This window comes from Acartia tonsa, chromosome 3 (assembly GCF_053477335.1).
Source record: "Acartia tonsa isolate MP-2025a chromosome 3, ASM5347733v1, whole genome shotgun sequence".
Taxonomy (NCBI): Eukaryota; Metazoa; Arthropoda; class Copepoda; order Calanoida; family Acartiidae; genus Acartia; species Acartia tonsa.
In genome coordinates, this window is record NC_137262.1 from 5,899,935 (window position 1) to 5,914,618 (window position 14,684).

At 30.2% G+C, this 14,684-nt stretch overlaps 2 protein-coding genes across 6 annotated transcripts in view; one reads left to right on the forward strand and one right to left on the reverse strand.

Moving 5' to 3' along the window:
* Positions 1-14,684, forward strand: part of Nop56 (Nop56 ribonucleoprotein) — a 422,283-nt gene that overhangs the window by 324,744 nt on the left and 82,855 nt on the right. The window lies entirely within an intron of this gene.
* The window catches only part of LOC145313134 (glycogen debranching enzyme), a 75,027-nt gene that overhangs the window by 46,075 nt on the left and 14,268 nt on the right, over positions 1-14,684 (reverse strand). For 4 of the 5 annotated variants that reach the window (XM_080152405.1, XM_080152407.1, XM_080152406.1 and 1 more), the window contains exons 15-23: positions 13,986-14,082; positions 13,380-13,428; positions 12,506-12,594; positions 11,575-11,677; positions 10,717-10,816; positions 2,227-2,284; positions 1,678-1,767; positions 1,119-1,178; positions 474-580 (exon numbers count right to left, since the gene is read on the reverse strand). In XM_080152405.1, the coding sequence (XP_080008531.1) occupies positions 474-580; positions 1,119-1,178; positions 1,678-1,767; positions 2,227-2,284; positions 10,717-10,816; positions 11,575-11,677; positions 12,506-12,594; positions 13,380-13,428; positions 13,986-14,082 (753 nt within the window). The remainder of the gene's footprint in view (positions 1-473; positions 581-1,118; positions 1,179-1,677; positions 1,768-2,226; positions 2,285-10,716; positions 10,817-11,574; positions 11,678-12,505; positions 12,595-13,379; positions 13,429-13,985; positions 14,083-14,684) is intronic. The other variant, XM_080152409.1, reaches the window with a different exon arrangement.

The window sequence follows — 14,684 nt, forward strand, 5'->3', positions numbered from 1 at the left end:
GTTCATGAATATTCCATGCTGATAATCCTTAATAATAAATATACAGGGTGACCACTCTATGTATACTAGTCTACCTAGTTAATGAATATTCCATGCAGATAATCCTTAATAAATATACAGGGTGACCACTATATTTGTTTACTAGTCTACCTAGTTCTTGGCTATTCCACGCAGATAATCCTTAATAATAAATATACAGGGTGTCCACTATATTTGTTTACTAGTCTACCTACTTCATGAATATTCCATGCTGATAATCCTTAATAAATATACAGGGTGACCACTCTATGTATACTAGTCTACCTAGTTAATGAATATTCCATGCTGATAATCCTTAATAAATATACAGGGTGACCACTATATGTATACACCGTCATTTTCAATTCCAATTACCTTTTCAATTCATGATGAAAGTCATAAATCAATAATACACAGTGTGACGAACAAAATAAAATAAACAAGAAAAAAACTACCTTCTCTGATAAGACTTGTGATTCCCAGATGATTAACAAAGATATTATCTTTCAATTCTGAGCCAGTAAATAGTTCAGCTACTATGTAAAGATCGGGGCGAACTTTCCTGAAAATTTGTATTTTATATTATGTAAAGTAAAAATGCAATTCAATCAAAGATGAAAATATAATGTTTTTCTTGTGAATATAATATTCTAGTATTTGAAAGAAAACTTGTTTTGATGATAGTTTTTCATTAATTTCATCTTAAAATGTTAGCAAAAATGCCATCAAAATTAAACCGCTATTCACTTTTTGTCTTTTGTAAATAAATACAGAGCTAAACATAATCTTCAATAGAAAGCAAGGGCACTAAAAGCCATCTAAGAGATTCCCATGCTGATAAGACAAACTTCATATTATTAGAATAAAACAGTAATGGATATTGAACAAGTGGATATTGAGAGAGATTCTCGTATACCCTGTTACAATGTTTCTCCCAGCTGGCGAATATAACTATACCCCCACACCCTGCTCTGTGACCATGGAGGAACCTATTGACCAATATCTGAGGACTATATTAGCAACCTAATTGACGGCAACAATTTCCCCGTCACAATATCCAAGTATTTTACATCCATTTTAGTTATTATTTATAAACAAACCTGGCAGCATCTAGCATATAGCTGGCAACATGCAGCGGTGTAGAATGGCAATTATCCAGTCTATCCAGGTAAAAATTGATGTATAAAGTATAAATCTTTTTATGATTATTTTATCTTAAAGAGTTGTAGTGCACTTTGCATGTCAATAACCCGCGGAATTGGCGTAGCTAGTTTTCCTTATTCTTGCCATCGGGGAGGTGTCGAGTTCTAGTCGGTGCAACATCACGTGAAAATCATATTTACTGCTATATAGCCAGGCGCGTGTTATCAATAGTAAACACAAGGAGAAGGAATTGGCCCATAAAAAAAAACTTCTTTTATCTTTAACAATTATAGGACTACAAGAAACGGTCGCCCAATCAATAAAATAGTGGTCTCTTAACCCTTGGGTGTTACATTAAATAATTCTTCAGTATAGGAAAGAAAAGAAGAGATAATATCCTTGGTTGTTGTAACCTGTTATTACATTATCATGGGCAGCAGCATCGTCACTTGTACAAAATAAACTGTCTTTACATTACTGTATTCAATTTTATATAACTTGTACATCATTTTTTTCCTGATTCCATCAAATAGTTTAGCTGTCGTAGTTGTGTATTCCTCCATATATTTCCATAGAAATGGGGAATCCGAGGGTTTTTCTCCATACCTACAAATAGCAGAAATTCTTAATTTTGTTTTTAAGATTTAAAATCCTAATTAAAACCATATCTTTAGTTGTCTTACTATTATGACTTATATAATGTAAAAGTGTCATGGAAATTTTTTTTTTCTGTAATACATGAAACTTAGAATTTATATATAAACTATAGGTAATAATTACTTAAAAGTAACATGATCTGTGTGTATGTCTGTAGAGAAAGTATGTCTCTTGAACTAATGATCCAATATGGTTCTCCTTTACAATGTAGCTTTTCAAAGATCCTGGGAATGTATATACATATTTGAAGGAGGGTACAACAACTCTCCCAAGAGAAATCACCCCTAGAAAAAAATGTCCCCAAAAATATTTTTTTTTACTTGATCTTTATTAAACTCAAGAACCTTTAGGGCACAAATGCACAAGATTTAAATGCCAGGTTAAAATTGTAAGATAAAAGATACTTGCCTAAGTTTTACAGAATCACCCCACGCAACTAGCTCTCTTCTTAGATATACATTTGAACCTAACAATAAAAATATGCCATTTAACTTTAATTTTTATATTTAAATTCACTAACTCCTCATTTTAAAGAATTTGTACTGAATTACAGTGTGTTTTTTTTATGAGAACTTTTTTGAAAGCAATTTTACCCCACTTATAGTTATCAAAATTTAATGATTAATGGCTTATTTTCTCCGTTTTTTAATGCATCTTATAGAACATTAAAAAAATATTTCAGTTTTTAATTAAAAAGTACAGGAAAATGTAAAATTCAAAACTTAGGTGTCAACATCTAAATATGGTTTTAGCGCATTTTTCTTATTTTCAAATCTTTTACCCTTTGCAAGAAAAAAATTGGATTTTCAGTAGTCGACCTTGGGGGGCCAGTACTCCCTCCCTGATTGAGATATGACCTGCAAACTTTAATACATTCTAGTGCATGTCCCCAATAGTATCTGTATCAATTTTTAGCTCTAGATCTCAACTTTGAAGCGTTTTGCAGCCATTCTTGCAAAAGGTAGAAGATTTGAAAATTGCTTTCAAAAAAGTTCTCATAAAAAAAACACACTGTACATAGTAATTGACAAGACAATTGACGATAAATTGATGTTCATTCTCTATAATAATAAAAATACCCTTTAAAAGTATTTAATAAAGGGGTGTTAAAACCAAACAATCATAATAAAAATACTCAAAGTTTAAGAAGGTTTATAAAATTTTTGGTACCAATGATTGTAATCTACAATCCTATGTCCCCTCCCTGCCCGCATTAAATAAAACTAATAACCCTTCTTGTCAGTTGGTTTCAACCCTTCTTGTCAGTTGGTTTCAACCCTTCTTGTCGTTAAGACGTCAATACTGAGCTCCTGCTTTCAAAGTGTGAGTTGTGTTTGACCGCCTGAAAACCTGTTGTGTCCTGTACAAGCTTAGTGTTTCTACAAACCAACAACATCATCAAGTTTTCTAGATAAGTTTTTTATTATTATTATATTATATTAATCTATCTATATACCCTTTATCTTGATTTTTGTCTTCTTTTGCAATAAGTCATGGAACAAAACACCTTTTCTGAAATTGTTAAAAATGGAACTTTTAGGCCTAGGGCTAATTCTAAAAGGATTAGAGAGGGAAGTGATAGCGATATTCAACCTCCTAGTGACATTGTTAAACTGTTTTAAACCTATTTTTAAAACGTATATAAAAAATATACTATGACACCAGTAGAATGAGACTGCAGAGCCTAAATTTGAATCAAGTCCCCAATAAACTTTTTTGGGGGGATTTAAATATTAATTTTTACTGTTGCCGTGATCATTTTGATCCGAGCAAAAGGCCTTTTTTTTTATTTGGGTAAAATTCGTAGCTTTTAGAGTGTTTTGCTTCATAAATATTGTATTCTGGTACAGAGTAAAATTAGGCCTTATGATTTTACTATAAAAGTTCACTAAAAAAGTTAATTCTTTATAATATATCAACGAATTAACATTAACATGATTGTGTTCTCTCACTTATTTTAAAAACATAAAAAATGGCTGTAAAGGGTTAAATGACAACAAATGTTTATGCAATACAACAAATTTATTTTTGTCACATATACAAATGTGTTATAAAATAAGATTATTCAAACTTATCTTTTAAAATAATTTTAAAAAGTATGTATCTTTTATGTGTACGGTTTTCATTCTTTTCATTTTAATTAAATAAAAAATATTTAACTACATTGGAAATAAGTCACTTTGTGAAAACACTCTTTTTTTTGAATTGTAAAGAATTATATAAAACAAGGCTTCTTATTGGTTAGATTTCAGAATTATTTGTTTTATTGTAAATGTTAGATTTTTCAATGAAATTAATTGTTTTGGAAAAAAAATTATTTCCAATGAACAAAGTAATGTTTTTTTATTGTATCAATATAAAGTGAATTATATAAAAATGTTCTGTAAGCCACAATATTACCCGAAGTAAAAAAAAAAGCTTTTGCTTCGGTCAAAATGATTACAGCAACACTAAAAATTAGTTTTTAAATCCCCCAAAAAAAGTTTACTGGGGACTTAATTCAAATTTGGGCTCTGCAGTCTGATTCTATAGGTGTCCTAGTATATTTTTGACCCCCCATTCAAAAATAGGTTATAAACAGTTTAAGAGCTATGATAAATTGGCAAAATGTAACATCTACCATGGAATGTTTAGAAAAAAAAGCAGAAAATATGGGGTCTGACCAAGTAACAGCGAAAAGTTTAGTTAGCAAACTGTCGCCTATTTTGAATGATACAGCAGAACTGCTTATGCTTCTAGCTAGAAAGGTTGGGGGGGCTAGAAAAAGCAGCTGACTCTACTAAGGCAACCTTAACTAAAAATGTAGTATGTGGGAATTTAGTAAACTCTATTGAAACTTCGGTTGCCTATAAAAAGTGCTGTGAAGACTTAAAGGCAACAGCCACTCAATGTAAGATTATTGACTTGGACTTTGGGGCAAATCTAAAAGAGCACGGGGAAATAGTTAAAAAGGCTAAGGAATCTCTGGAAGAAATTGCTGAATTGAAAGATATCATCGCTAAAGCACAGATCATACCACTTGCTAAACAAACAACTTTGCGTAATGGTAAAAACACCATTCCTTTTATTGTTAAGACTAAAAGTAAGGAAGATAAGGCAATGGTAGTTAAAGAAGTAAGCAAAATTGGTCTAAAAACCCCTTTTCATTGGCCTAAATCAATTGTTGACGATATTACAAAAATACGTGCTCAACTATCAAACTTTAAGAATGAGAAAATTGACCTGACAGACAAACATATTCTTATTAGACCCAATACTGAAACTGGTAAATCTTTATTTATTTCCTATCGTGAAAAAGATTATAATAAACCATGGATACATCTCCAAAATGTTAAAGTACCAGCAGATTCTAAACTAGTTTCACAATTCAAGCAACAGCCATGCTATTCTGAATATTTCAAGCTTTAAAAAATAACATTATTTCAATTGAATATTTTTGTTTTTGCTATGGTTTATATAGTTTTAGTTTACTTTGTTGTCTTTTTTTTGTTCCGAAATCATATAATAAACTTAGTAAGATTCAATATTCATATATTTATCAGAAGTTGTAATAAAATTAAATTTCCAGTTTTTCAAACAATTTATCCCCTCTTTTTCTCTACCCCCCTACTAATTATTATGTATTCAAACCCCTACTTTGAAACATCTTCTAACAAACATACAAAGTTTAGTCTTATCTACAACAGATTAAATTTAGTTAATTTTTATTTAGTTACTTGCTCATCTTTTATTAAGAATTATAAAGTAATGTTTAATGAATAATTTAAGTTTCATTGAAAAGATTTATATTCAAAATGTTAATTCAACACAAGATGTTTCTTTACTTAAGGATATTTATTTTAGTTCTCTTAATTGCAACTCAATCAATATAAGCACTTACAATGTAGGTAAAGCATCAATAAACAAGTTTAAACTTAAAATTAATGCAATGCTTAAAACTAAACCTGATATACTGTTCGTTCAGGATATTAGGTTAAATAATAAGGAAAGTATTTTCAGTAAAGAAGTATGTTTTAATATGGCTGGTAGCTATAAATCTTATTGCAATAGTTCAAAGGGGGAGAGGGGTGTAGCGATTTTAATCAAACAAACTTTGAAATATGAAATAATTAAAAGCTTTAGTTCCATTGATGAAAATGTTTTAATTTTGGATTTAAAAATAAATGAATGTAGAATTTCATTGATATCATGCTATGGGCCAACTCAAAATAACAACAAATATTTCTTTAGACAGTTAAGGGATAAAATATTGAGCATTGGAAATACATTTTACATTATCGCAGGGGATTTGAATGCAATACCTACAACTATACAACCAGAACAAGGTCTCGTACACTTAGACTTGATAAATACAAATTCATTGCCAAATTTAGAACATTGTAAAGAGCTTTCCTTGTGGATAGAGGAAAATTTTTGTGTAGATTTATTTAGATTGCTTCATCCGACTAAATTAGAATTTAGTTATGTTCCTTTCTCAAAAACTAAGACAAACAGAAGTAGAATTGATCATATTTTACTGAGTCCGCAGCTTGCAAATACTTTTAGCTCTTGCAATTATGAGCCATTAAAAGCTTCCCTCTTTGACCACAAACAATTGGTTTTCAATACATATCAAAATATTTCAAAACGTGAATGTACTATAAATTCTTCTTTATTAGATATTGATGGTCTTACTGAGGGTGTGAGAATCCATGTATACGAGCTGGTTCTACAACATTGTGACGTTCCTAACAAGCTACATCTACAAGACATTATTTCTCAGATAAGTTTAGCATTTAGATTAAAGAATGACCTAAGTTTGACAGAATTTAAAAATGATAGGCTAATATCGTTCTGGATTGAACAAAAAGATAGGGCTATAAATTATCTCTTTGATTTACTTCCTCCTTTAAATGAATTGTATGAAATGCCTTTAAATATTAGTCATGATGCTTTCCTTGAAGTTTTATTAAATTGTATTAAAAATTCTATAATAAGCTTTCAATCAAACTTTCTTAAGAGCAGTAGAAAAATACAAAAAGATTTGTTAAAGTCATTAAACGCGTTGAAGTGTGGAAATGTCACAGATGAAACTGTACTTAATAAAATCATTGATATTGAAAACAGTCTGAGTAAAATGGAAGATGAAGAAAATTATCGTAGGTTAGAGACTTCTGGGTATTTCCACATTTTAAATGCAGAAAAGGCCTCGAAAGCATTTAGTAGTTTGCTAAAAAATTCAAAAAAAGCTGACTCTATCTCACAAATTAAGAATGACTTAGGTGAATCTTTTACATGTGAGAATGAAAGGAATGAGTTTTTAACAAATCACTTTAAAAATAAATTTGGCACAGCCTTTATTTCCAATTCTTCTCTCTCTGATTTTTTAGGCAATAATGTAAATCACCCAAAAATATTAGAACATAAATTAAATAACACAGATAGAGAAAAATTAGAGGCAGACATTTCTATTAATGAATTAAAAGAGTCACTTTGTTCAGCTAATTTAAATTCTAGTGTAGGACCAGATGGTATTCCTTATAGAATGTTGGTTAAGTTTTGGGACATTTTAAGCTTACCTTTACTGAGAGGCTTTAAAGAAATGATTAATAAAAAACAGTTAAGAGGCATGCTAAGATGTGGTAAAATTAGACTTATAGCCAAAAAAAATTCTGACCTTTCAAAAATTAAATCTTGGAGGACAATTTTTTGTTTGTCTACTGTGTACAAAATTTTCTCTGGGGTTATTGACCATAGGTTAAAAAAAGTAATTGACAAAATAAATATCACATCTCAAAAAGCTTATTCTTCTAAATACACTATTCAGGAAAATTTGATTCAAATTTATGAACTAATTTCTAAAACTTTAGCTTCCAACTCATCTCTAGCAATTGCTTTAATTGATTTTCACTCAGCCTTTGACTGTATTGGACATGGATATTTGAGAGATGTATTGGAATTTATGAATTTTGGCCCAAATATGATAAATATGATTTTAACATGCATGAATGATAGATTTGCCCACATTCTGACCGATACTGGAATAACACCTAACTTTCCCATGAAAGTTGGTTATATGCAAGGTGATAGGCCAAGTCCTAACATTTTTAAAATTGCCCTAACCCCTTTATTACTTACTATATCAATTAACAATGAAATTGTAATACCAAGAGCTATACCTTTTAAATTGACCGACACAGATACACAGCCAGACCCTGAATCGGCATTTGCCGATGATTGTAATGTTGCATTTACTCCAACTGCCATTGCTTTAAAAACTATTTTTCAAATTCTTACCTACTTTGCACAAGTTTCTAATTTAAGAACTAATGTAAACAAAACCAAAATTTGTATTATAGGTAGGAAGCCATCAAATGATTTTTTTCTGGAATTGGATTTAATTGGTATTGAATTGGTTGATGATTTTGATATTTTAGGTTTACATTTTGATTCAAAACTGTCTGATATGCAAAATAATTGGAACAAAATTGTCGCTAAAATGTCAAAAGTTAGAAATTTTTGGGCACTTTTCTACCTTACTACACCTGGAAAAATTGCAATTATAAAGGGATTCATGTTACCTTTACTGAATTATGTAGGGTCAGTTGTCTTTCCATCTGAAGAAATAATTTTGCAAATTGAAAATCTCATTATTTCTTTCTTATGTCAAAGTAGACCAATTGCAAAATCTAAAATCTTTTCAAGTGTTGAAAATGGAGGATTAGGAATACCAAAAGTAATAGATTTTTTACGCTCTTTAGATATTTTAATGTATAAAAAATCCTTATCTATAGTAGATACTTGGGCTTTAGAAATAAAAAATACTAGATGTCAAGCAAATGATCCATTTTATTTCAATGAAAAATTAGATAAGAATATTAATCCTATTTTATCTAGAATTATTGAATCATATATAATATTTTCAAATTCATTTTGGCTAAACCATGATAACATAAAAGATATGAGAATTTTTAAAAATAATTTCTTCTGTAATAGTGAAAAACAAATTGTAAGCAGGGCAATTTTTACAGAAACAACATGGGTACGCTATGAAAAAGATATAAAGTCAATTTGTTTTGGAGACCTGTTAAATATTGATAATATATGTCTAGATTATAGAAACTTTCAAATCAAAGGTCAATTTTAATTACATGGAATTTTTGAGACTTCGAGGATTTGTTCAGCACAATATTGCTTTATATAGGTGTAAACTTTCAAAGCCCCAAACTAAAATCAGTTCACTTTTTTTAAAGCCAAAAGTAAAGTCAAAACATTTTCGTTACTTCTTATCAAATGATGATCAGAGGATAGAAAAGTGTAAGTCTTACTTAAATAGGTATAACTGGGCGAAAATAAGAGAATTTGACATAGAGAGAGAGCGTAAATGGCAAAAAGTATGGACTTTTTCCTTTTTACCAATAAATATCCGAGAATTCGCATTTAGGTCCATAAACAATTATAACTATTTTAACGCTAATATATCTAATTTTAGGCCAGAATCTCCAGAATGTACACTTTGTAAGTTGGACCTGAATCTACCCGCACCGAGAGAAACAACACAGCACTTTTTTCTGGACTGTCCCGTCACCACAAACTTTACATCAAACTACTTCACAGAATTTCTACAGAATATGGAATTTAATTTCGACTCAAGCTGGCTGTTAGTAGGAGTCCCAAAAACGCTCACCAGTAATATTATTAATGTAGTTAATATTGAAATTACACTTGTGTTATTTTTTATCTTTCAGTCAAGACTGAAAAAAAAGATCCCTTTAAATTCAAATCTGCTTGAATTTGTTTCCTTTCAAAGAAAATTTTTGTTTAAAAACAAAAATTATAAATTAGGATATGAAAAATTAACAACACACCAATTCGACCCTGGATAAATGTCATACTTCGAATATAGAAAGAAAACTACCTGCAAATGAGGGCACTTCTAAAAGTGTTTGTTTTTTCAAATCCATATGTAATATATAATTCCTACACTTTACACTTACAACAAACACACCAAATCTTTAGACACACTTAAGTATTTCACCTCAACTTCATCTCACCTGTAGAGTTTATAGGTGGGTATTGATAAATTAGTATAGTAGAAAAAAATTATGATCCCGAGGATTATTATTTCTTGTTATTCTAACTTTAACCATGTGAATTTAAGCCTGTTTTTCACATGGAGACAGACAAGAAAAATTACCTCATCCAATAGAGGGTCAGTATATAACCTAAACAATATTCTTGAGGTGAAGCTTTCGGTAGTCTGCCCATTAAAGCATTCTGCAGTTTTCATTTAACAGGCCACACTTATTTATCCAGGGATAGGTATAACAAACAATGGATTTAATTCTAAAATAATATTTAGGGGGCAAATGGAGAGGTCGTCAATATTACGATGTGTTGCCCCCCAACGACAGCTGAAAAACATGTATAGGTTTCGTGATTTTTTCCCCGAATTAGGTTCGTTATTGGTATAAGCTGTTATTTATCCATCATTTACAATTTAAAGTTCAGCTTTGTATCCGTTACACAGTTTTAATCAGTATATATTTAGGATTAGTATTGACCTAACATTTGTATCATAAACATTTTTTTAATTTCTTAATGACCCTTATTTTTTTCTAGAACTTACTGAAGTTCTATCTTTTTAGTATAAAATTGACATATTTTGAGAATAGATTTGTTGAATAAGTCTTGACTTAATTTAAATGTACACCTTTTAGGATAAACGGCAATTTTTCTTTCTCTTTTTTTTTACTTCTGGTTTACAATCAACTAACACTTTTTTAAAGAGAATATCTTGAATAATCTTTATTTAATATTGTTATAATAACTCTTATAATTCAGATGTAAACGTTTTTATGTATATAATTAAGACAAATAAAGAATCAAATAATAATAATAATAATATAATTTTATCACCTGGAAGTGCAAAGTTTCTAAGAGGATCATCACCCATGACCCAACCGTTATGGGCCATACACAATCCTCCGCCTGCAGTGTAAATCAACTCCATATCTTCCTGAGAAGAACACAAACTTTAAAATATTTAAAACAAGATTAGACTTCATAAAAACTTAACCCTTTTTTGAAATAGTACCTAGTTATTTCTCGCATCGTATTATAAACAGCTTTCCGCGGATTTAGAAAGTACAATTATAAGATTAAAACTAGTTTTTTTAGCCCCGAGATACCGAAAGCACGGGCTAAAAAAAAGCATTGAAAAAAGAGTTTATACAACGGTAAAAAATAAGACTTTTGAAAAAGACAGAAATATTTTTTAATTGGTGGAAAATGTAAATTCTTTATGCCATAAAAAAAAATACTCGGGAATAGTCCCTTTCGTGGCAACGGCCCTTAAGGGGCGATTCGTCGTATTTTTAAAAGGCTTTTAATAGGTTATTTTCAGTTAGGTTAGGTTATATTGGGTTGGGTGATTGCCCCGCAGGGTTAGGCAATTGGCCACGCAGGGTTAGAGCCCCCCGCAGTGGCTAGAAAAAGGAGAAAAGCTACTTTAAAAATACGAAAAAACGCCCCTTAAAGGGGCGTTGCCACGAAAGGGACTATACCCAAATACTCTCTAACAAATAATTTATTATAAGAATATTTCTTTGGATGCATTGAGCAATAAAGAGTATTCGTTTTGTAAAGAAAAATAATAAAAAAAAAACAGAAATAATCCATTAATATTATATGAATATAAATAAATAAATAAACCTTCAACAATGAAAGAAAAAAAGAATAATAATTTATTTTATAACAGAAAACGTATAAACTTGCCTCTAGACTGCCATTTTCAGGACAGGTAAAATACGGAGCCACCAACTCATTGTCCCGGTCAACTTTGGTTTTCAGTGGACCTGATGGGTCAACTCTCTCATAACTTAAAAAATAAAAAAATTATGCATGAAAAAAAAAGAGATAAACGATAAATTAGGTGCTGATTGAATGCATCAGATTTTAAAGCACTCTGATTACATAATACGCGCCGCTGGCTAAGATAACTATTCCCAATCCACCCCTATTACCCCATCCCCTACCTTCCAACTTGATGAGGGAACTGACCAATATATGAGGTCCATATTAGTAGCTAAATTGACAAAAATTTTCCCCCTTCAATTTATTCACGTGTATCCTATATCCATTATTTAGACTGTATAAAAAATAGTTGAATGAACGAAACCTTACAGAGACATTACGCATCTACAAAATAAAGGTTAGGTAGTAACAGAAAAATCCTACGCATTTCTAAAAAAAATCTTATTGCGCATTTAGTAACTAAAAAATAATATAATTGTTAATACGTTATTTATTAATATTTTTTAAAATGAAATATTTTAATGCTTCAAAAACTTCTACAAATATCAAAATATTTTTTTGTAAATTCATTAAGTAGCTACTCTTTAAACATATTAGAACACAATTCTATGAAAATGATGTTGATATATTTTTAAGTAGAAAGATAAATGCCCTTTCCCAAAGGCTTCTCAATATACTGAAAGATAGTAATAGGCCATAAAGCTCTATTTATAACATGCGGGGTATATTAAATTCTACTTTACCTAACCCGGGAACAAGCGACTAGAAATCTGACAAACAATTACAAGTGAAAATTTCGCCAAACCCACATTCATCTACCCCCCCCCCCCCTATCATTTTTACCCACTTTCCTTTAGTAACAACACAAAACAAGTATCAAACATAAACTTACCTTGCACCACTGAAAATGTTATTTACAGCAACATTCAGAATTTGGCGGATTTCTTCTTTTTTAGAATAATTCAGTAGTTCCAGGTGATTCTAGAATTTTCGTTTTGAATAGGATATTATTTTTGTTAAAAGAGTATTAAAAAGATTAATACAATATGTAAAAACAAGAAAGACAACATCCATAAAAGCGAAGCACTGAAACGGTAGAACAAACGGACATTAACGCTTGTATAGTGTCAGAACTGAATAATCAGAATATAAATGTATAAGAGTCGAAGCAAAATTGTAAGTAAATTTGATGAAAATAATGTATATGGAAATACTTACATTTTTAGGACTTGATTATAGAGTTTTTCACTTATAACATTGTACTTTGTTGTCCCAGGAATCAGTAGACCAAAAATCAGATCAATCGGATTATCAGATCACATAAAACTTTTTTGTTAAAAAGTAAAAAATTAACATGTTTAAAATGGACGTACGGACATTCTGGTTACGATTATAGAGTTGCGACGCTTTCTAAATCGTACCTAACTACTACAGGAATCACCATGCAAAGTTTGAAATCAATAGGACAATTCTAACATGCCTAAATTAAAGAAAAAAGCTATCCGTTACGGACGTACGGACGGACCGACCCTAATTACAGAAAAGCTTCGCTTTTAACAACGTTTTAAAACATGAAACTGATTAATTTCCTCAACATTTGTTTAAAATTGGTGTTTAAAAACTAAACTTTAACTTCTGCACTAAAAAAGTTTGCACACTATTTGTTTTTAATAGTTTTGCAAAACTTTCAAAATCAGATAGTTATAACCCTATGATAAATAGATATTTTTTGAACATGGTGTCAAAAATATCTTTTGAAAACTCTCCTTGAAATTTCCAACGCAAATATTTCTTCTTTCATCTTCATTGTGAGCACTATCAATACAAATTTACATTTTCTATTGAATTCTTTATCTTTTTTGTTAAATACATTTAGTCAGGTTCTATCAGGGATCTAAAGGGATAAGTTTGTGTACAGCCCCAATGATGATACACAAAATTACCCTTTATGTAGATTACAATTAGTGGTTGAAACGTTAGGACACTTAGTTTAAATTGCAAACCAATTAAATTCAAGTCCCCAAAGTTGTTAAGCCTGTGAATAAGAAAATGTCATTAAAAAATTTTAGAGACTGTTGTAATAAACAGCCCAATGACACCTCCCTCTCTCCCTTGATTTTATCAATAAAGAATAGCTTTCTTTCTCGTATTCATTCGAATCCGGTGGATAGGAACCGGTTCTCATCCATACAAAAAACTATGTCTAGCATCGTATTATATCCGGCTTTCTACGAATATAAAAATGTGCAATCATGAAATTAAAACCAGTTTTTTTAGCCCGTTACGGACTGACAGATGGACAGACAAAGTAATTATAGAGTAGCTTCACTTCAAAACCAATTAGAAAAAAAATTAATGTAAAGATAAATTTCCTATGGTGATGAGTGTTGAAGATGGAATCTGCTAATTTCATATCAACAGTGGAGGTTAATCTACCATAGTCTGAGTCTTGAAGGATTACAACACTACCTAAAATTAAAAATACGTTTTATTAGTACCATTTGGTATCACTAAACATTCTGTTAGTAAAGAATGTGTCCTAAATTTTGTGATTTTTGTTTGACCCTCTCGTGACGTGCTTCCAAAAGCTCAAAGTTTTTATTCACCAGGCTTCAACAAAATAGATTTTTTTTTAGTAATTACTCAACAGACTTTAATAAGTAAGGTGTCAAATTAAAGATCTTACTATTTTTGTTTATAATGGCAATTTTCTTCTTTTTTTGTTGCGTTTTAGTATCATAAATCCAACTTAATTTTTTTAAACTTAAATTACTTTAAAAATAAGACCGATTGCATATCTAAATTCTATGGATCATTTTACATCAACTACTACTTACTAAAAACACCGACTAGCTATTTTTAAAAAAATTCACAAAAGTTAGGATACGTTGTTTTAAATTTTGATTTCAAACATTTTTCTTCTTGTTTATGTACTTTCTAATTCCTTCCAATAACTCTTTTTGGTAGCAAAGCTACTCTAAAATTAACATTTCTGTCCGTACGTCTGTTATTAAGTCCGTAACGCTAAGAGAGAAATGTGATTTTCTCAGCTGCTTTTCAATATAAACGGC